The sequence below is a fragment of the Eschrichtius robustus genome, chromosome 15, assembly GCF_028021215.1.
Source record: "Eschrichtius robustus isolate mEscRob2 chromosome 15, mEscRob2.pri, whole genome shotgun sequence".
Classification (NCBI taxonomy): Eukaryota; Metazoa; Chordata; class Mammalia; order Artiodactyla; family Eschrichtiidae; genus Eschrichtius; species Eschrichtius robustus.
Window position 1 is genome coordinate 47,352,280 of NC_090838.1, and position 21,848 is coordinate 47,374,127.

Sequence of the window (21,848 nt, forward strand, 5' to 3'; positions counted from 1 at the left end):
ACTTATGGATCAAAGGACAGAGAAAAGATAAAGGAAAAAATATGCTGGGAAAAGCTCCTGGAATATATATTCTTTTATATTTTTCTTCATAATATTTTCCAAAAAATTTTGAAATGACATTAAATATTTTAAAATAAGTGTAGAATTATCATCAACCTATTAAGGAGTGATTTAAGGAAGGGGGTTACATAAAATGGGATACTTATTTCATTAAAAAATATATCTTCCTTTTTTTCTTTAATCTACTAAAAAAAAAACCATCCCATTTCTTAGTTTTCACCTGTGATATTAAACAAATTATCCCATTGCCTTTTATAATTCATTTCAAATTTCAAATAGTTCTGAACATTCATGCTACATTGGATAATTTTTTTTTTCTTAAAGGGAATTTTCTGACTCAGAAAATGCAATCTTTTTAGCTGGTGAAAAAATGATTTGAGGTTGAAACTGGCATTTAAAAAAAAATGCACTACTTAGGCATTAAGTAGTAGTATCTTTAAAACAGACCAACAAGAAACTACCAAAAAAAAAAAAAAAAAAAGAAGAAAGAAAAAGGAGATATTGCTAAGTCTATTTGGGGCTTGTTTATTGGGAAGATTAAAATGGTGGGAAATTTGGTTAAAGAAAACAATTCAGTTAGAATAATATATTAGTATAATTATAATCACAGAATCATGTTAGTGAAAATCTACAAACTCGTGCAGAAAATAAATTTTATGTTAAAAAGAAATAATGATTATATGGTAATTGACATATAATCTAAACATCTTACAATTTCAAAGTAAATAATGCAAATGTGAAGTTAACATGAGCTTGTAATATAAATCTTATAAAAAGCAGCACAGCATTTTAGTTGATATTACCTGATTTCAGTTATTGTGGCGGTATATACTGCTCCAAATTCTAATTGCTGCTCTTGCTGTAAGTGCAAAATAAGCCGTAAGATTCATAAAGAAAACAGCAACAAAAAGTAGAAAAAAACTGACTATTAAAAGATCTGTTCTTACATCATCTTTGCAGATTTCGGTAATGAAGTCTCTTGCTTCATGCATGGCACTGGGTGTTGGTGCAAATATAGAAAATGTTTCTTCATCCACCTGACTAATAGTTACTCCTTTTAAAAAAATAATTTTATATATTAAAATATAATATATATATATATATTATATATTGCTATATATAGATAATATATATATTATATATTGCTATTATATATATTATATATTGCTATATATATATATAATATATAATATATATATTATATATTGCTCATTCCACTGGAGAATAGTCTTAAAAGTAGATGTGAGAGCAGGGGAGTGACCTGGAGGTAGCTGGGCAGGGTTGTGCTATGCTTAATCACTGCTTTAGAAATGAAGGGATTCATTTATCAACAAATACACACTGCACACCTGCTATGTATCCAACACTGTGCTAGGCCCTGGGGATACAACAGTGAGCCAATGTCCCTACTTTCTTGGAGCCCACAGTCTGGTGGGAGAAAGCATATAAGTTCTAATTTTGGAGAGTTTGGTTTTGTGCTCTTAATTATGAGAAGAAACTATACTAGAACCCTTTCCTCACCTTTCTCCCTCTTACTCTGTAGAGTGGTGAACAGATGGATGAGGGACAAAATCATGTCCGTTTCTCAACCCTGAGAACTGCCCAAGGTGACTCTACTTCTCGCTCTCCTTCAGTAACCTCAAATCTGGTAAGTACTAGGTAACCCAAAGATTGATTCCAGAAAAAAACAAATTGTAAAGCATACTACTTCTACACATACCCTTTAAATAAAAGAGTCTAAATAAATAAGACTAAGTGAAAAATAGCAGAACTCATAGTAAGAAAAATTAAAGCAAAACTCCTCTAAAGTGAAAAAGTAATTTTTCTAAATGTTTGATTTTAAAACGTTGAAGAAAAACTGATGAATTCTAAGTCAGCCTTCTTGAATATAAAGATGATCGTTTGCTAATTTATTAAGAGGCATACACAGAAAACTTACAGTAAAGACATGTCAGTGTTATATCCTTTTTTCATCTCATTGAGATGTCAATGTTACATCTGTCTCTCATTTCTCAAACTTATTTTTGGAGAAACACAATAGAGGTGAAATGGCAAACTTAACATGACCTAGCATTAAATAAAAAATCCCAAACATCATACAACTCTTACCTGTTTCAGCCTGAAGTTTTTTTAAATGATATCCACCTGGTCCAATAAATTTTGCTCGTTTTGATAATGGAACCTGAACAGTTTCTGAAATGTAGTACAGACAAAAATAAAAATTATTTAAATATATATATATATATATATATATATATATACACACACACACACACACATATATATATGAACCTAAAACATGTACTGGTCACTCAAGACTTGGCCTAGACACATGTAAAAACATTTCAGTATGAAATATAGAAAAACAATTTGCTATGTGACTTAAAACAATTCTAACATCTAAGAATATCCCCTGAAATTTAAAGTATTTTAACTATAAAAGCATTTGACTTTTTTGTTTTGTGTATGGATTTTAAAAAAATTTTAAATACCAGTGTACTTTCATATGTTTACCTTATCATGAAATCAGTAATTTTAATGTATTACCTACAACAGGTCCATTTTCTTTTCTAGATGCTCGAGGTTTTGAAATAGTTTTGTTCATAATCTGTAATATCTCCTTCTTTGCCGCTTGAAGAGATAAAAACATAATAAAATTATAACTGTATAAAATAAATGTGATCAGATATAGCAGTATTCTTAGTTTTATGGAGTGGAATCCAAACTCTTTAGCTTAATAATCAAAGTTCTTTTACATCCCAATTACCTTAACAATTCTACTTGTATTCCCTTCTCCAATCCTATCTCAGGGAGTCAATTTGTAAAAACTGAATTTTCACTGGTTTTCCACATTGATGATTAGTCATGTACCCAATAACTTAATACTTCTTGATCTAGGTTGTTACATTAAATTTCATTTTCTAAAGCAGTATTTTATAATAAGCCTATTTTTAATAATAAGCCTAATAGGAATTATAGTTCCCATTAACACAAAGACAGTGATAAAAGGAGAATCAGGCACACTGGCTTGGCTTACCTGAGGCTTGCTGAATGGCCTCCATTACAATTTTTATTGGTATTCCAGGTAATTTAATGTCAGCCTAATATGGAAAAGCCGAAAAATTATGTAAATATTGATTTATGACCTTATTTAAATATTTAAAAATGAAACAAAATGGGTTTTAAAATACCTGTAATGCAGTTATTCCCTTAGTAGTGCCGGCTATCTTGAAATCCATGTCACCATGGTAATCTTCAATCCCCTTAAAGAATTTAACAAATTATGATATAATTTTAAACAAAAGTGAAATTCACCCATAGTCACTGTAGAGGAATTTTTAAAAACAGCTTTATAAGTAAACCATGTCCTTTAGGACTATACACAAAAAAATATCTTGTATATTAACTACTGCTTTCAATTTGTGGCTTTTTAAGTTATAAATATTTCGTTAGAAAATCACTTTATTTTTCATGTTCCCCCCCCCATAAATGAATGCATAAGGATTAATTTACGATCATCCTAAAGTGAGCCATTATGGATACTTATACTGTAATATTTATTTTTAACTCACATCCTATAAAATCCAAGGCAAATATGCAGAAGAGGAAAGTAAGAACAAGGACTTCTGTTTCTCCAGCACTAGCATTCTTCTAAACACACTATGCTTGTAAAGTGTGTATAATCTTCACCATTAAATATTTGAAAATGTGAATATACTTGCCAGAATATCTGTCAGCAAACGATAATCTTCTATTTCACCCTTGTCAGGATTGTTTTTGGTGACCAATCCTATTGCCACACCTGCGACAGCAGATGAAATTGGAACTCCTATAATTGAGAAAAAGAACTTGTGTGCAGTGTGTACATCAGCCTAACATAGGTTATTCATCTTCTTCTGACATTGGATGGTGTTCTAAATTGACAATTCCAAAACTAAGTTAGAGTACAGGTCTTAATAAATCATATGACTATCTCCTTTCCTCTTTAACATATAATAAAAGCTCCTTAACATAATTCTAATTTTGTTCTCAACAAAAACCTAATAATAGCAAACTTAACTCTTAAAGTAATCCGTTTCTTTGCCCTTTGCTTTTGGTGCCTTCTTTTTCTTTTTTTTTTTGAAAAGTAATCATGTATTTGGTAAATTGTTCCAGCCTGAGCCCTTTAGTCCACCTTCCCATGACAGCCACTATTAGATTTTTTGTATATCCTCCCAGAAAATTATACCCAGGGAGTAAAAATGTGAGTGTAATCTTTTCTTTTCTTTACCTTAATCTTTTCAATGGCTGCAGAGTACTCCCTGTATGTGTTTATAAGCTATACGATAGAAGTGCGGTTACTGAGTCAAAGGGTGTGTGAATTTACATTTGTTATAGTGTCAACCACAGTCTTCCACAGTGTGTAGCATTTTATACTTTTACCAGCAGTATATGAGGGTACCTGCTATTCTACATTCTTGTTAATTTTTGTCAAATCTTTTGACCTTTGCCATCTGAATGATAAAGATGGCAGCTTATTGTTTTTAACTTGATTTCTGTTTGAGTGAAGTTGAACTTTTTTTCATGTTTTTAAACCATTTATATTTCTTTTTCTGTGAACTGCCTATTCATGGCCTTCAACCATTTTTTTATGTGGTTGTTAGTCTTTTTCTTATTGATTTGTAAGAGCTCTTTTAATATGGACAGATCTTTGTTAAATATATAGACTATTATATAGTAAATAAAATATAAATATGAAATGTAATATAAAATATTATTTTCTAGTTTGTTGACTTTATTGTGATTTTTTTTTTTTTCCTGTAGAGGATTTTATATGCAATCACAGTTCCTGGATTTTGCTTAGAAAGGTTGTTTTTTTTTTTTCTGGCCGTGCCACACGGCTTGTGGGATCTTAGCTCCCTGACCAGGGATTGAACCCCGGGCCACTGTAGTGAAAGCACTGAGTCCTAACCACTGGACTTTGGGGGAATTCCCTAGAAAGGTTTTTTCTGTTCAAGATTTTCATAAAATCTTCCTTGTTTAATTAAAAAAAAAAGTTTAAAGTTTTGATCACTTGGAATTTATCTGGTATAAAGAAGTGTGACAGAGACCTCATTTCATATTCTCTAAGCAATCTCACATATGCCCACAGTTTTAACTATCACCTACAATGTTGATGACTTAGAAATCTGTCCGTCCTGCCTAGTTCTCTTTGCTAAACCCTGGATCTGTATAGCCCATCTGCCTATTGGACATCTCCAGCTAAATGTCCCCAACACATCTTAAATACATATACAATTATGTTCAAAATTTAATCACCCCCAATAAATCCTTTCTCTCGTGCATTCCGTCTTGGTTGAAAGCAATAAGACACTCATACTAGAATCAACACATCTTTCCTCATTTCCTATACACTATCAAGTCACAAAGATCTGATTAGTTTATCCTCTAAATTTTTAAAAAAATTGTCCTGGATACTGAAATATCCATTTCGACTCCTTTAGTCCAAGTCCACATTACTTCTTGCCCTGGCAACAGTTTCCCTGTCCAGTTTTTTAGATTTTAGTAACCCCACCCACACCCCAGCTCCTGTTCTCTCCCACCACATCCCCTAGGGCTATCACGTAAGCTAGGAAAAACTACCCCCAAAAGAAAAAAAGCAGATTCGCATCATGCCACTCTTCCCCATAAAATCCTTCAAGTTCCCCATTACCTGCTTCCAGGAATTTTTTATTTAAGTTCTGTGGTCAAAAAAGTTTGGGAAATAGTACATATCCTGCTCCTAGAGATTCAATATTCACATTAACATATTTAAGTTTATTTAAACCATATTAAACACACTTGCTTAACCCTGTGCAAACCTACTTTAGAACAAATTTTTTTCCATAGTATACAATAATCAACATCCTGTTGTACTCTATTTTATGGAATACTGAGTTGGGAGACACTAGCTTTAATAGTTCAAACTCCTTAATGTAATAATGATCTTTGAAATCTGGTCCCAGTTTATTACATCATCACTTCTTTCAAATACATTTCAGGAACATACTATACTGTTTCATAACTTTGCATATGTTGTTCCTTTCACATGAAATACGGGCCCTGATGCTAATATGCCTGGTCAACAACCACTCAACCTTTAAACCCAGATGAAATGTCGCTGTCTCTATGAAGCCAATTATGTTCAACCTAGTTCTTCATCCGTATTGTACATATTTGTATTATCTCTTTGATATGTTAGTATCTTTATGTTTGTTTTTGTTCCTGTAAACTTTTAAAAACCTGGGCACCATTTGTATCCCTGGAGCATAGGCAGTGTCTGACGTAGGACATGGCAAGCACTCGTGTTTGAATCGAATACCATTTGTTGGCTCTTCTCACAGGATTTGACATTTATTCTTGTCAAATTTTTTTTCTTTCTGGCTCCATATTTTTTTATCTTGTCAACACTTTTCTCTTAGAGATTAAAAACTGTCATTTAACATATCAGTCACATACTCCTTTTTATCAGTATCCTTTTTATTGGAAGGCCAGTGTCCTTAGTCAAGTCAATAACAAAAAACATTGAAGGGGACAGGGTTTAGGATGGAGCATCTTCAAGTATTCTACTTGAGACTCCTCTCCAACCTACCCATCAGATCATCCAGTCCTGGCTGCTCACCCTTCAACCAGTTATATATAAATGGGATACTTATTACCCTTTCTTAATTTCTGCATCATTTACTGCCAAGGTCATAAACTGCCAAGCTGAACTCTAGATACACTGTACAAGCAGCACCCTCCCTCTCTACTCTAAACCTAGTAATATTTTCAAAAACAGAAAATGAGTTTACTACGGCATGACTTATTTTAAATGAGTCTCTTCTGGTTCCTGTCTTAAAATACTTATACACTATTCTTTTACCATTTAAGAGTCTTGCCAAGGGTCACTGTCAAGTTCACTGGGTTATACTTTACAGAAAATACACTTCTTATTTTTCAGAGTAAGAATTCTTTGTGTCTTTGGTATACTAATCTCCATGATTTCTCCAATACTGCCAAATTGGTTTCAGTTATCTTATCCTGAAGTTCTCATCATTACTTAGGATGGGTTTTTGTCTAGACCTAAAGATCTGAATTCATTTAAAGCAGTTAAAGACTCTCTTATGATCTTTTATCTTTCAGTTCACCTTTTTCAGGATTTGTTCTGTGTTTTCCAATATGAGATTATAAGAGTGATGAATGCAAGCTCCATGAGGACAGGAACTTCATTTTGTTTACCACTGTGTCCCAAGAGCTTAGATCAGTGCTTGGCACAGAGGTAGCATACAATAAAGATTTGTTGAATGAATGAATGAAGGTGAAAATAGAAATGGTATTTTACCAGCTACCTTAACTATCAGATTATGTTTTCCTTCCACTGAACACAACTAGAAAAGTGCCTTTAATTGCCTTTAGCTTTTTTTGCTTTGGCTTAAGTTTTAATCTTTTTAGAAATGGTATTATACATTTATACCATTCCTTCATTTCATCCTTGGTTATGTTATCCTTTCTATCCTTCTGTTTTTCTGTACTGTAAATGTATGAACTTATGGGGAACTCTTTGTGTGGCCTCTTGAGTGTCTTTAGTTTCCTTTTCTCTTCTTGAATAGCATCATTGGTGACTGGCAGATACTGTTTTCAGAGTCTCTTAACATGTTGCCTCTTTCCCTTTTGGTGTTTCAGATCCAGAGATTATACTGAACCACTTGCAATCTTCCTTTTTATCCTGAAGTTCTGTGTACTCTTCTATGAGTGGCATTGTTCTTCTCAGGGCTTGCATAAATCAGCTGAAAGATTACATAGTTACTTTCCTTTATGGGTCCTAATACTCCTGCTTGCTAATCCAAACTTCCTTAGTGAATGGAATCAATTGCAGAGCTCTCAGAAAGCCCCTGGGGTCACCAAGTAAATAATTTCAGTGTATTGCTCTTAGCCAAGAATAAGAATTCCAGCAGATACCTGTATAGTTGAAGCTGTACTTTGTAACTATCTTCCTTCTGGCCAGGTTTGGTAATCTGTAATCTGACTTCTCCAAGTCTTACTAAAATTCAATTAAAAAAAAATCCTATATTTTATACTATTCAAGTATATGTATATAAATAAGCTTTGGTAGTTTTGAGACATAACTCTTTTACCTGCATCCATTAAAGCTAAACTTCCACCGCATGCAGATGCCATAGAAGATGATCCTATACAAAGAAAGAAATAAAAATACTTGCTTTAATACTGATTTTTGTTAAATGTAGAAAATTGCTACTACTGGTTATTTCCTTACACATACTCATCTATAATTTAAATATTCAATATTCTTTCCTTCCTTCTTTTTAAAAGCATTTAAGGCAACCTTTCCTAAACCACAAACTGCAGAGCTGCACAGTCCAATATGATAGCCATTAGCAACATGTGGCCACTAAATTTAAATTATTTGAAATAAATTCAGTCCCTCAGCTGGACAGCACAGAGAGAGAGAATTTCTGTCACTACAGAAAGTTCTACTGGACAGCAGTGCTAGAGATTCTGATTCTAAGAAACCTACCAGAAAAAACAGCATGCCTCTTCTGTTGCTTAATCAGAAGGCAGTTAAAGATACAGGGCTATAGCTCTCTCACTGGACCATAAGCTATAGACTAGTCACACCCAATAGAGAACAGAAAGTCTCTAGTTTAAATTCTGAGCTTTGGTGTTTTTTAAAAAATATCTATGAACATCTATCTATGTCTGCTACATGTTTGAGAACTACATGCTCTTTCTGCCTTTAATGATTATATCACCTTTCCTTGACCTGTGGACCGATTTTTAATTTAAATTTGACTTTTTGGGAATTCCCTGGCATTCCAGAGGTTAGGACTCTGCGCTTTCTCACTGACGAGGGCCCAGGATCAGTCCCTGGTTGGGGAACTAAAATCCCACAAGCCACAGAGCCCTGCCAGGAAAAAAAAAAAAAAAAAAAATTTCCTTTGAAACAAAAAATAAATTTGACCTTTTAGCCCAGTCTCTTTCTGTGATATCTACTTATATCTGTGATATATGACAGGTATTCCCTGCTTAATGGCTCACTATATATTTTTCCCTTCCTCTCTCCAAGCTGGCCTTGCTCTGTGGCTTGTTTATAAAAATAAAACAAATAACCCAAACTGGATCTATTGTAAAAGACACATAAAGAGAAATATTTGTTTTACATTATATTGTTTTCAAAACAGCTCATTAGCGAAGAACAGATTCAGATAAGTATATGATTAAACACATTTTTCTCTTGCAGTGGGTTGGGTACTGTAGTAATAAATGTAATGTAACATTATTTATGAAAAGCTAAAACTATAACAGGGAGTCTGTTCTTTTTGACTAGGAAAAATATATTTCAAAACCATACCATTTGACTCTAGTACTTCAGATGTGACTCTTATGGTGAAAGGAAAATCTTTAGGAATAACAGGATACAAAGCTCTCTCAGCAAGAGCACCTAAATCAGAAGAGAAAATAATAAGCAAAAAAAATGTGCTCACCATTGTAAAGCAATTATACTCCAATAAGGATGTTTAAAAAAAAAAAAAATGCTAAGTCTCTGTAAGAATACCATGTACATATACCGATTTGTACTTACCGTGCCCAAGTTCTCTTCTATTTACACCAGTGACTTTGCCAATTTCATTAGTTGCATAGGGAGGAAACTTAAAAACAAAAACAAAAACCACGTACATATACAAATGACATGGAAAGATATCCCATATATATGATAAGTTACAAAACAGTAGAATCTCATTTTTGTTAAAAAAAAAAAAAAAAAAGTACATTCATATACACACAGAAAATGTCTGGACATCTAAAACATACACCAAATTGCTAAAAGTAGCTATTTCTAGTGTTTATGTGACCTGGGGTGGGAAATGGATGGTTATGGGGATTTACACCACAAATTTCTATAATGTTTAAATTGTTAACAATAACAAAATACTTTATTTTTGTAATACAAGAAATGTACGTATTTTTAAAAAATGCACATTGAGGAAACAGATCTTTTTCAATAAGGGTTTTACTTTAGCCAGGGGTTGCACACTATTTTATTTGATTGATATATCGTCTTAAAAGAATGTGAACTAGTTGCAGTCATTTAAAAAATTGAGAAATTTCCCATACAAATCTGGAATGTTTTTAAAAAGGAGAGATGGAACATGAATCTGATAAAGCCTCTGGATCTAGCAGTCAATTTGCAGGAGACAGAAAGACAGAGGAACGTGCTGAACTGCACCATGAGTGCAATCAGCAGCACCCAGACTGTGGGGAGCACTACAGGTCAGGAGGCTCTGCGGCTTCAACAGAAAGACTGTAAAGAAAAGAATGTGACAGAGGAGAGACCTATAGATTAAAAGAGACAAAGAAATACCAAATTTTAAAAAAATGGACAAGACTACACTGTAGTACCTAGGGATGTGCAATAAAAATCCAAGGAAGTGATTACTATAAAACTTAGGAGAGTAGTTTATTTTCAGGGGAAGAAGGGTATTAAGACTGGGATGAAAAACATGGAGGAGCTTCTGGGGTGACTGGCAACATTCTACACTGTGACTTGGGTGGTGGTTACAAGGGTGTCTGCCTTATAAAAACCCATTAAGTCATCCTTTGTTTTATATGGTTTTCAGTATCTGTATTTTATGATAAAAAGGTTTTTTAAAAATGGGATAATACAGCAATAACGGCCCATATCTTTCTCCTGCCCCCACCCTCACCTCTTTCCCCAATAATCAGCTAGAGCTGCATTTTTCGCAGGTGCCCTTTTTTAAAGATTGCCATGTGCTCTTCAGCTCTTGACAAAGGATGTGCCTTATCAATTACTATTCCTCTGTGGCTTCTGTAGCATCTGGTTATATCCAAAACAGGATATTAGGGACTTAAAACCTGTGAGAATCTCCAGGTTTATGGATATTCTCTAGCATATTTTTTTTACATGAAATGTTCTCTATTAACTATAGCAGATTCAACAAAACTGAGATGTTGGGATTCTGGGCAATCAACAATGGCCACTCAAAAGACCTGCTATGTTACACTAGCCTCCCAGCATGTATGCTTCAAATACTAAAATTAAAGTGCTATATGGTTGTGTTGTATCTGGTCCCTTAGGATTAGTTGTGAATAAAGTCAATCACAAACTCAATTATATGTAATGATTTCATATAAAGTAGTTTAACATTAAATACCTCAGTTCTTTTACTACTAATCAAATGAGTAAAAATATGAACATTTAAATGAACTAAAGGGAGATGGTGATTTGTCAGTTGAGGTATTTGAAAAGCCCCACTTGTTTGGAACACATGTGAACAGTTACAACTCTTTCTTGACCAATACAGTACTCTCTACTATACTTTAACTTTTATGTATGACTCAGAACAGGAAGTTGTTGGTTGGAAAGCTACTACTTGTCTCTCTAAATCCCTTCTGTAAGCAATAAAGTAACAGTGATAGATATATGATAAAACTAGCGTAGTAAAATGTTAATGGTAGAACCTAGGTAGTGGATATACTGATATCTACTGTAAAATTCTTTCAACTTTGCTGTATCCTGGAAATCTTTCATAATAAAATATTGGGGAAAAATTCATCTTACCTCATAGTGAAGCATGAAATTTTTATCTTTTATCCCACTGCAAACAAAAAGCATAATATTAAAAAAAAAATCACACAGATACAGATTTATTCAATAAACAACTAAACAAGATGTAAGGGGGATTTAAGAAACAATTGGTTATTAAGGAGAGTTGGTCTGAAATTGAATACCAGAAGAATTAGAAGGATGAATGTCAGAAACAGTATTTTTTTCTGGGGCTTCTGAATGAATTCTACACAGATTTAAGAAAACAATTTTGCTTAAAATAAAGCACATAGATATCCAGATTTGAATACTAAGACAATAGATGCATTTTAAAGCATTAATACGTAGTGAGAATCCTAAATATAAACACATTACTTAAATCTCAGAGTTATGATCTTCCTCCCAGTCAAACATGTGAAATGAAGATCAGTAACTGAAATGATATAGCTGAGAGCAATCAGGAGATCTGACAAGCAAAGATTTTTTTCAGGGTTTGAAAAGAGAACTGTTATGACTGAATCTAGAACAATGGGGAGAATAAGCATGAGAAGTAACAAAATTTCTGGAAGCAGGAAACCAGATTTATTTTTAACTAAGGAAAAGACAAGCATATACAGGTTCTTGGCACAAACAGTGTCCCCTTTGAGTGGGATTACAAAAGGCACCTCTCTGTACAGAGGATTTAGAAAGTCCTAGGCTAGGGCTGAATCTGCACAACCATAAATTACAGCCTTGGGGAAAGAAATTTAAAAACCAGACACCTTCAGAAGACTAAAGGAATCATAGATTTAGGGGCTAGAGAGGAGGCTAGGGATCATTAGCCCAGTACCTGCACTTTATAAGATGAGGAAACCAAAGACCAGCATGGCTGAGTGATGTGCACGCCCTCATTTACAGAGGTTATAGACTGAGGACTAGAACACAGAGCGGTATGCTGGCCAAACCCAGTGCACACTCTTATGAAGCTGTGTTGCCTCCTAGAAGAAAGGAGTCAAAATGAAGAAGGATAGGGCAACCACATTTTGGTCTAGATGGGAATTTAAAATACAAAAGTTTAAGAGCTCCCCCACCACAAAGAATTATGATTATGATGAACATTCAAGTCTTATACATACAGCTGCAATTGTTATTTTTATTAGGTACATGAAAAACAATTAGTGATGCTATCCTGAAGATACTGGGGATTATCCTCATCAGTTGGGCAGAAGGAAGAGGGAGGCAGAGTCCTTTGGTCTTCTGAGACCCTTAATAAAGGAAAGGGAAGCAACCCTGTTAGGCACTGAGGAAGATCTGTGGCTGTGAGTTCCAGAACTCTGATGCATAAATGCTGGTGGGGACTGTAATATAGATTCTCATCATCTAAAATTGATCAACATGATTTTACTGCTGACTTTTTAGGATCAGTGGAGGAAAACCAAGTATTTTTTTTTTTAACACAAATTCAAATGTGCCTTGGGATTAGATAAGGTTTTTTCTTTTAACAACTTCCAGATTCTTTTTGGGAACTGGGATTCTTGCTTATTATTCATTTGCTCTATTGTTTATAATATTCAACAGAAAAACCTATCCATGCAAGATTACCCAGGAAATCTGTCCAGAGGAATGGTTCTAGAGATAAAGAATAAACTAAATGTACCCATATTAAAAAGAATTAAATGCTTTACCAAAACTTGTTCTAACAAATGAGTTAGGAGACAAATATAGCACAAAAAAACCCTTGAAATCACTATTATGTAAACAGAAAAATGAAGTACAGAGATACAGGTTTTAAGAAGTAATAATGAATAATAATATACCACATGAATTATATATTGTAACATCATAATCCAAAAACATAACTTACTTTATAGCTGTTATAATTCGGTCTGACTTAATGCTGGATTCTAATGAATCAAATGTAACAGTACAAAGCACCTAAAAAAGAAGAAATAAAATTCCTCAGGCTTTAGTTTACTAACAATGAAGATGAAAACTAAAAACATTTGAAGAACCCACTTAGCTTTTAAAGAAATGAGATAAGTACATTCTATTCAAAGCTTGCCAAGGTACAGTAAACATTTATTCATTCCATAAACATTAGAAATTATATTACTTACACATTATAAATATTATGTGTAAATCTCAATAATCCAGAAGTCTAATATCACATAGACTACGTATTTAAAGCACTAGGGAGTGCTGGGGGAGGAGGACAGGAAGAGGAATATTTTAAAACCTGACCCTAAAGGAATCCTCAATAAAGGTTCAGCCAATAAAACTACCTGCTTAAAATTGGAAAAAAAAAAATAAGGTTAATCTAAGAAGACTGTAGGGACATAACATAATCCAAAGACTCTACAATGTATCATTCACAACATCCAGGATACAACCTACAAAAAAAAAACAACAACAGGAAATGGGGCCCATTCTCAAGAGAAAAGACAATGAATAGAGACTGACCCTGAGCTGATTCAGATGTTGGATTAACAGACAAGGATTTTCAATAGCTATCATAATTATATTCAAGGACATAAAAAAGAACCAATAGAAATTCTAGAACTGAAAAATAATAAATCATAATGGAAAGAAGATGGCAAGAGTCAGTGAACATGAAGATGGATTAGAAGAAATTGCCCACTCTACAGAACGAGGGAGGGAAAAAAGAACATAGCCTCCAGGACCTGTGGGACAATATCAAAAGGACTAAACATATGTACTTGCAACCCCAGAATGAGGGAAAAGAGAGAATGAGATAGAAAAAAGTATTTGAAGAAATTACAGCTGAAATTTCTCAAGTTTGATGAAAGATACAAATTTATAGGTTTAAAGCTCAAGAAACTCTTAGTAGGATAAATAAAAGAAAACCACACTTTTCATAGTCATACTGCTGAAACCAAAGACAGAAAATCTTGAAAGCACCCAGATGAAAACAAAAAATAACATACAGGGAACAATGATTTGAATGAGCCCTGATTTCTCATCAGAAAAAAAAGGAGAACAAAAAACAGTAGACCATTTCTTTAAGTTCTGAAAGAAAAAAGCATCAACCCAGAATCTATATTCTGGCAAAAGATTCTTTGTAAAAAGATAAAGACATTTTCAGATAAATGAAAAATAAGAATTTGTTATCAGAACATCCATAGGACAATACTAAATGAAGTCTTGTCAGATTGAAGCAAAATAATACTAAATGGAAACTTGGATCTTCAGGAAGAAATAAAAAAGCATTAGAAATGGTAAATATGTGGGTCAATATAAAAGGCTATCTTTTCCCTCTTCTTTAAGTATGTAACTGTTTAAAATAAAAGTTATAATGTTGCCTTGTGGAGTTATAACACATGTAGATGTAACTCATAAGACAACTACAGCATAAAGGATGGAAGGAGGGGCAAATGGACCTAAGTGGTTGCAAACTTTACTCATCTTGTGTGAAGTGAAAAAAATTAACTGTAAACAGACTGTGAAAAGTTAAGAATGTATACTGTATTCTCTGTAGTAACCAGTGTAAAATAACACAGAGGTATAGTTAAAAAGCAAACAGACAAATTCAAATGGAGATCTAAAAAATATTCAATTAATCTAAAAAGGCAGAAAGAATAGAAAAACAAAAGACAGAGGGGCTAAACAAAAACAAATAATAAAATGACAGACTAAACTCAATAATTAAATTGAACATTAATGGACCTAACACTCCAGTTAAAAGACAGAGATTGTCAGGAGGGCTAACAAAAGTATACAAAATTTAATAGTTATTTTAAAAAATTTTTATTAAAAGTCATAAAAGAAAACCCAAATCAAAGGAGAGATAGACTATATTTATTGTAAAGACTGTGATTGAAATTGTAAAAATACCATTTTTTACTCATTCCGTAAATTCAGTGCAAAACCAATCTAAATCGTATTGGATAGAAAGATTTTTTTCAGAACTTGATATGATACTAAAATTTAAATGAAAGAACAAATGTAACAGAAGAGCTAAGACAGTTCTGGGGCGGGGGGAGAGAAGGAAGAATAAAAAGGGAGGATTTGCCCCTCAGATATTAAAATATATCCCAAAACTATAATAATTAAAACAGTTTGACACTGGCCCAGGGAGCTCACAGAACAATGGAAGAGAGTATAGTTCAAACATGTATTTATAAACTTTGAATATGATAAGGTAACATTACAAATCAATGGGAAAAATGAATTTTTAGTAAACAGTGTTGCAAAATTGGCTCACTCTGGAGGGTTCTACCTAATACCTTGTATAGGAATAAACTCCATGATAGATTAATAGTCTAAATTTAATAGCTAAAACTAGAAAGTTAATAGAAGAAGTAGGTGCATAATTTTGTGACTTTGGGGTAAGGGAGGATTTCTTTAAGAAGACCTCAAAAGTAAAGATTTCGGGTTCACTGTAGACATACACAGGCATACCTCATTTTACTGCACTTCACTTTATTGTGTTTAACTTCTTAATTATTTGCAGATAATGCCTTTTTAACAGATTGAAGGTTTGTGGCAACCTTGTGTCAAGCAGGTCTATCAGCACCATTTTTCCAACAGCATTTGCTCATTTTGTGTCTTTGTGTCACATTGTGATAATTCTCAAAATTTTCAAAACCTCACTAGCAAAAAGATTATGACTTGCTGAAGGCTCAGATGATGGTTAGCATTTTTTAGCAATAAAGTATTTTTAAATTAAGGTTTGTACATTGTTTTTTTAGATGTAATGTTATCGCCCAGTTAATAGACTACAGTATAGTATAAAACAAATTTTATATGCACTGGGAAATCAAAAAATTTGTGTGATTTGCTTTATTGTCATATTCACTTTATTGCAGTGGTTTGGAACTGAACTTGTAGTATCTCCAAGGTATGCTTATAGTAGACTACCACAAGCAAAGTTAAAAGACATATGGCAAAGAGGGAGATGATACATACAAATTATGGTTACTGAAAAGGATTAATATTTAAAACACATAAGAACTCAGTGAAAAATAGCAGGAAAAAGACAGTAAACCATATTAAAAAAAGAAAAAAAAATTGGTCAAAGGATATGAGCAGATAATTCACAAAAGAGCAAACCTTAACTAGGGCTACCACTCTGCTCAACTCTAGGGACACTATCTATGTGAAAAGAGTGCCCTGGAGGTATGCAGCCCCCCAGGGTATGGTTTATACAGTTATCATGTTAATTGGCTATCATATAAAGAGATGTTCATTCCTCATCAGGAAACACAAATGAAAGCAATGACATAGCACTCTGTACCCATTAGATGGGCAAACTTAGTGATTAACATAATTAAAATAAAGCATAATACCATACATGAAACAATGCATACACATATATGTTAAATATAAGGGAATAGGTAAAGGAAAAGAATAGGACTAAGGTTCAGGCTAAATGGAGAAAAAAAGTGAGGGCCTGGAATAGACCAACAATGCCAATATGTCATGAACTGAGGAGTATGAGTGACTTAATTTTGTGTACTTAAGATTAAAAGAAAAATGTAATAAAAATACCAGATAATTCTAGAAAATGCAAACTAATTTACAGTGACAAAAGCAGATCAGTAGTTGCCTAAGGAAAGGGAGGGGAGCAGGAAGAAGAGACTATAGAGAGGCATGAGGAAACTCTTGGGGAGGACTGATATGTTCATTATCTTGACTGTTAAACATATTTTAAAAAAATCAAAGTACTCTGAATAGATAATATATTCCATATGCTAAAAACCTACATACTGTACTTCTATTAGAACTAATTAAGCAATCCTGTATTGGCAAATAATTGTAGCTTTTTACATATATTACCTGTGTTTGTCCCCTTTGAAATAATGATGATCCATGAAGAATTTTAAACATATCTACCTCACAATTTATATTCCTAAGTGAAGTCAAATCTCGACCATCGCACCTACAGTAGTAAAGGAAATAATTAAGTAAAGCAGTGTTGGAAGTCAGAAAAATCACACATTATCTTTTGAATCCTACCAGGAAGTTCTCAACTTGAACTGCATGTCATAACCACCTGTAGAACTTTAAAAAAATAATATAGATACCTGGGCCCCATCTTAAGTCCCACTGAATCAGAATTTCAAGGGTTGTGACCCATACACTTATATTGTTAAAAAGCTCTGCAGGTTTGGTAGTGTATATATGTCCATGCCACTCTCTCACTTTGTCACAGCTTACCCTTCCCCCTCCCCATATCCTCGAGTCCATTCTCTAGTAGGTCTGTGTCTTTATTCCCGTCTTACCCCTAGGTTCTTCATGACTTTTTTTTTTTTTTCTTAGATTCCATATATATGTGTTAGCATACAGTATTTGTTTTTCTCTTTCTGACTTACTTCACTCTGTATGACAGACTCTAGGTCCATCCACCTCACTACCAAACGTAAAATAGATAGCTAGTGGGAAGCAGCCACATAGCACAGGGAGATCAGCTCGGTGCTTTGTGACCACCTAGAGGGGTGGGATGGGGAGGGTGGGAGGGAGGGAGACGCAAGAGGGAAGAGATATGGGAACATATGTATATGTATAACTGATTCACTTTGTTATAAAGCAGAAACTGACACACCATTGTAAAGCAATTATACTCCAATAAACATGTTAAAAAAAAAAAGCTCTGCAGGTAATTCTAACACGCAGCCACGGCTGTGAAGCAATGCTCTATACGAGGCCCACAGAGAGACAAACACATCTACCCAATGCACACACTCTTCAACAGGTATCCATTTATAAAATAAACATTATATAATTCTTTCCTGTTATTTGAAAAAAAAAGTCTCTTGCTTTGAGCAAGTTGCCACTTTTGAGGAAACCTGCCTTCAATTCCATCAAAAAAGGATATGTTTACCTTTTGTATTCATTCAAAATAATACTTCTAAAAACATCCTTTGCAGCAACATTGAAGGATTCTATTATTTCATAGGAATCAACTTCTGGAAATTTTTCTATAGAAGAAAAGACAAACCAAAACAAACATTTTCTCTTTTTGGAAGATAAGATTTCTCTTAAGCTCACAGTATCAAATCAATTAACTATGGAAGTAATAAGCCAAGTGAGTTGACTCTGAACATTTAGTCCTCAAAGTAGATAAATTAAATGTTTTTAAGTAGGAGAGACACAAGTATTATACCTCAAATGCACTGTTAATGGGAACTTAGTTTGCTTTCTACCAGAACAATAGTGCTTTGCAATCAGCTTTCTATTACATTATGTTATCTGACAAATCTAGCCAACCATATCATGAGAAGGTTTAACTGATATTTTTTAAGAGTAGTCTCCTTAACTGTTTTGCCTTAGGATCTTTTATCTTAGTCCACAAATAGAGGAATAATTTTTTTTTATATGTTACAAATCCCTACCGACTAGTTTTTAGTTAACATTTATCAAGTTCTTTCATAACCCAGGTGATTTACATGTTTTTTTAAAAATGCCTTTAATCTTTATAGCAATTTATGAGGTAAATTCTATTACTATTATCCCCATTCTACAGAAGAAAAAACAGGCCTAAAGAGGAGGAGTAAATTGCCTGAGATCACTCAGGTAGTAACCGACAGCTGTGACCTGAATACAGATTTGTCGGCCTAGGCTTATGCTTTTAAATGTTCAGCTACTTTATCTTACCAATTGATTTATGCCAAGTTTTAAGCACTGTTCTCTTAAGCAATTGGTTTATTAAATACAACTTTAAAGTAACCAGAACACAAGAAATGGCCACAGAGAGATATATTAAGAATTGTGTCTTCATCAGGCAAGAATAATTTTAAATATTATATTTTAATATGAATTTTTATGCTTTAACTGAGTTGCACTTGGAGAGGAAAATAATTAGTAACAAAACATTTAAAATATCCTATGAACCCAGAGGGTCATGAAGGTATTCTGTTATGCATTAATACAAACACAAAATCACTTTTCTTTTTAAATAAGGCAACAGTTGTTATACAACTTCTAATTCTTTTTTTTTTTTTATGATTAGCTCTTTTATTGTAAATTGTTTAAGAAATTATTTCCCAGGTCAAAGTTATAAAGATATTAACCTGTATTTTGTACTAAATGCTTCAAAGTTTTTTTTTCTTTTATTCAAACAGTTACAAAAATTATAATCATCCTCATCAGTTCACTCAGTCCTATGTAATTAATTTTTTTTTATCTTGATCTTTTGTTAGCACTTTTATGAATTCATCAGTTTTCCATTAGAGTTCTGAAAATGCTTATTCATTCAGTTCAACAACTTCTAATTCTTAATAGGATGAAATATAGTGAGAAAAGACCAAACTTTTTCAATGGCAATTATAGGTAATGGCCTTAATATCAATGCTAGCAGCAGGATTTTTGTCTTAAAATAAGATACTCAGGTGAGAGAATATTTGTCTGTTAGCAGAAAAATTAATGAGAACTGTATGTCATGCCTGGTACACATTCAGTTTGTGATTGATATTAAAAGAATCAAATCCTTTGTTTAATAATTTTTGAGAGCAAGATTCTCTAAAATCTAAATTTTACAATTCCACATGTTAATAATAACAACATCAGTTAACACTTACTGAACACTTGCTATGTGCCAGGCGCAGATGTAAATGACTTATTCATTCAATCCCCACAAACCATGTATTATTAGTATTGCAATTTTACAAATTAAGAACTCAAGAATTTTAAAGAATATCTTTTAGATTTTCATATGACAGGATACAATGATACCCATTTTGGAGTATAAGAGTTTGATCCAGAAAAGGTCAGGAATACCTCACATTCAGCATTTATTGGTGCCCACTCTATGTCGGGTGCAGTTCTTACCCATTTATAGAGGTCAATATAACAGTAACCTTGGGATGTATCATTATTTTAAGTTTACCAAAGATAAAACTAGAGAGTAATGAGAATAACCGATTTGTTCAAGGTCTCACAACTGAAACTTTAAAATCTATTATTTCCTTTAAATATTTTTTAAACTAAAAAAAAAAATTACCTTTTAGTTGTTCCTCTGTATCTAATCTAATCTTGTTAACAGCTTCATCTCTGGAAATCTAAAAGAAAGTTGAGGTTCAGTTATTATATTTAACATTTCTATTTTTTAAATTATTATACAATTAACACATTGTAATAGTAATCAGATTTCTCTAATGGTAACATTCTTTAAAAGATTGAAACTGGTTATTGATTTGTAGGGAATATTACCTGTTTAATTCATTTAAATCTATTTCCACACTTCCCTAAAAGTTTTCCCTAAAACTTCCTTCCCAACAAAAGGAGAATGGAGAAGCAAACAGCTAGGCTATTATTTAGCTTTCTGTTTAGAGATTTTTCATAAAAATAGGACAAATATTCATAAACAAAACTGTGTAAGCTATGACAAAAAAGAATTCCCAGAACAATTATATAAACAAAATTCAGGTATACCTACTTTATCATGTTCATGATCTGTAAAAACTGCGTAGAGTTTTTCCATGGCGAGTCTATTTTAAGCACAAAATAAATGTCAGCATATTTGGAAACACTAGGCAGTATCTATTATAAACAAAACTGAAATATTTAATAATAAGCTAAAATATTTAACATTTCATAAAGAATTAAAAATATGTATTTATTGCTCTATAACACTGCTAATCTGTTTACTATTTATGATACAGAACACAAATTTCTTTCTCCTCACATCTTAAGCGAATCACACACATGCCCTCCCTTCTTAATTGTTCAATTAATTTCACCTTAGATTTTTCTCTTTCTCTCTGCTCACTCTCTCTCATATGACCAGTTGCTTTTTTCTGTTCTACGTGTTTTGGCTGTTATTGCAGGCAACGCTTTTTTTGGGGACAGTGTATATAACTCTTTAATCTCTGAGTAATGGCTGTGAGACTCATACTAATGGAAATATTAACTTTTTCAATTTATTTCAAATAAAGTGAAATAATTTTCTGGTCATTCATTCGTAATTTACTGAGTGCTTATGTGCAGGCACTGTTATAAGGACTGGGCATACAGTGGTGATTGTATTTCTTTTCAAGAACCTCAACAGTTTCCTTAGATATTCAAATATCTTATGCTTTATATACTCTTTTACCTTGACACAGAGAGATATGAGGATGATCTGAATCTTCACCAGTAAACTCACTCTCCCCTTTCCTTTGAGATTCAAACTTAGGCCCTTCAAGAGGGATGTGGGTTCATCCTTTTTAAAGCATTAGACTGGTATTTATGGCAATGACTCTTAAAATAGAAGGGTGCTATTTAAGAA

General features: G+C 33.0%; 1 protein-coding gene and 1 long non-coding RNA gene across 4 annotated transcripts in view; one reads left to right on the forward strand and one right to left on the reverse strand.

Moving 5' to 3' along the window:
* The window catches only part of LOC137777790 (uncharacterized), a 203,621-nt gene that overhangs the window by 14,637 nt on the left and 167,136 nt on the right, over positions 1–21,848 (forward strand). For all 3 annotated transcript variants that reach the window (XR_011076625.1, XR_011076624.1, XR_011076626.1), the window contains exon 2: positions 1,604–1,708. This is a non-coding gene — a long non-coding RNA (uncharacterized lncRNA). The remainder of the gene's footprint in view (positions 1–1,603; positions 1,709–21,848) is intronic.
* PNPT1 (polyribonucleotide nucleotidyltransferase 1) overlaps positions 1–21,848 on the reverse strand; it is a 41,820-nt gene that overhangs the window by 4,646 nt on the left and 15,326 nt on the right. Inside the window, exons 10-25 of the mRNA XM_068564721.1 lie at positions 21,018–21,069; positions 20,583–20,640; positions 18,465–18,561; positions 17,420–17,522; positions 13,488–13,558; positions 11,660–11,696; positions 9,662–9,728; positions 9,431–9,520; positions 8,196–8,249; positions 3,783–3,889; positions 3,252–3,323; positions 3,098–3,161; positions 2,608–2,691; positions 2,170–2,253; positions 1,008–1,114; positions 864–919 (exon numbers count right to left, since the gene is read on the reverse strand). Of these exons, the coding sequence (XP_068420822.1) occupies positions 864–919; positions 1,008–1,114; positions 2,170–2,253; positions 2,608–2,691; positions 3,098–3,161; positions 3,252–3,323; positions 3,783–3,889; positions 8,196–8,249; positions 9,431–9,520; positions 9,662–9,728; positions 11,660–11,696; positions 13,488–13,558; positions 17,420–17,522; positions 18,465–18,561; positions 20,583–20,640; positions 21,018–21,069 (1,203 nt within the window). The remainder of the gene's footprint in view (positions 1–863; positions 920–1,007; positions 1,115–2,169; positions 2,254–2,607; positions 2,692–3,097; positions 3,162–3,251; positions 3,324–3,782; positions 3,890–8,195; positions 8,250–9,430; positions 9,521–9,661; positions 9,729–11,659; positions 11,697–13,487; positions 13,559–17,419; positions 17,523–18,464; positions 18,562–20,582; positions 20,641–21,017; positions 21,070–21,848) is intronic.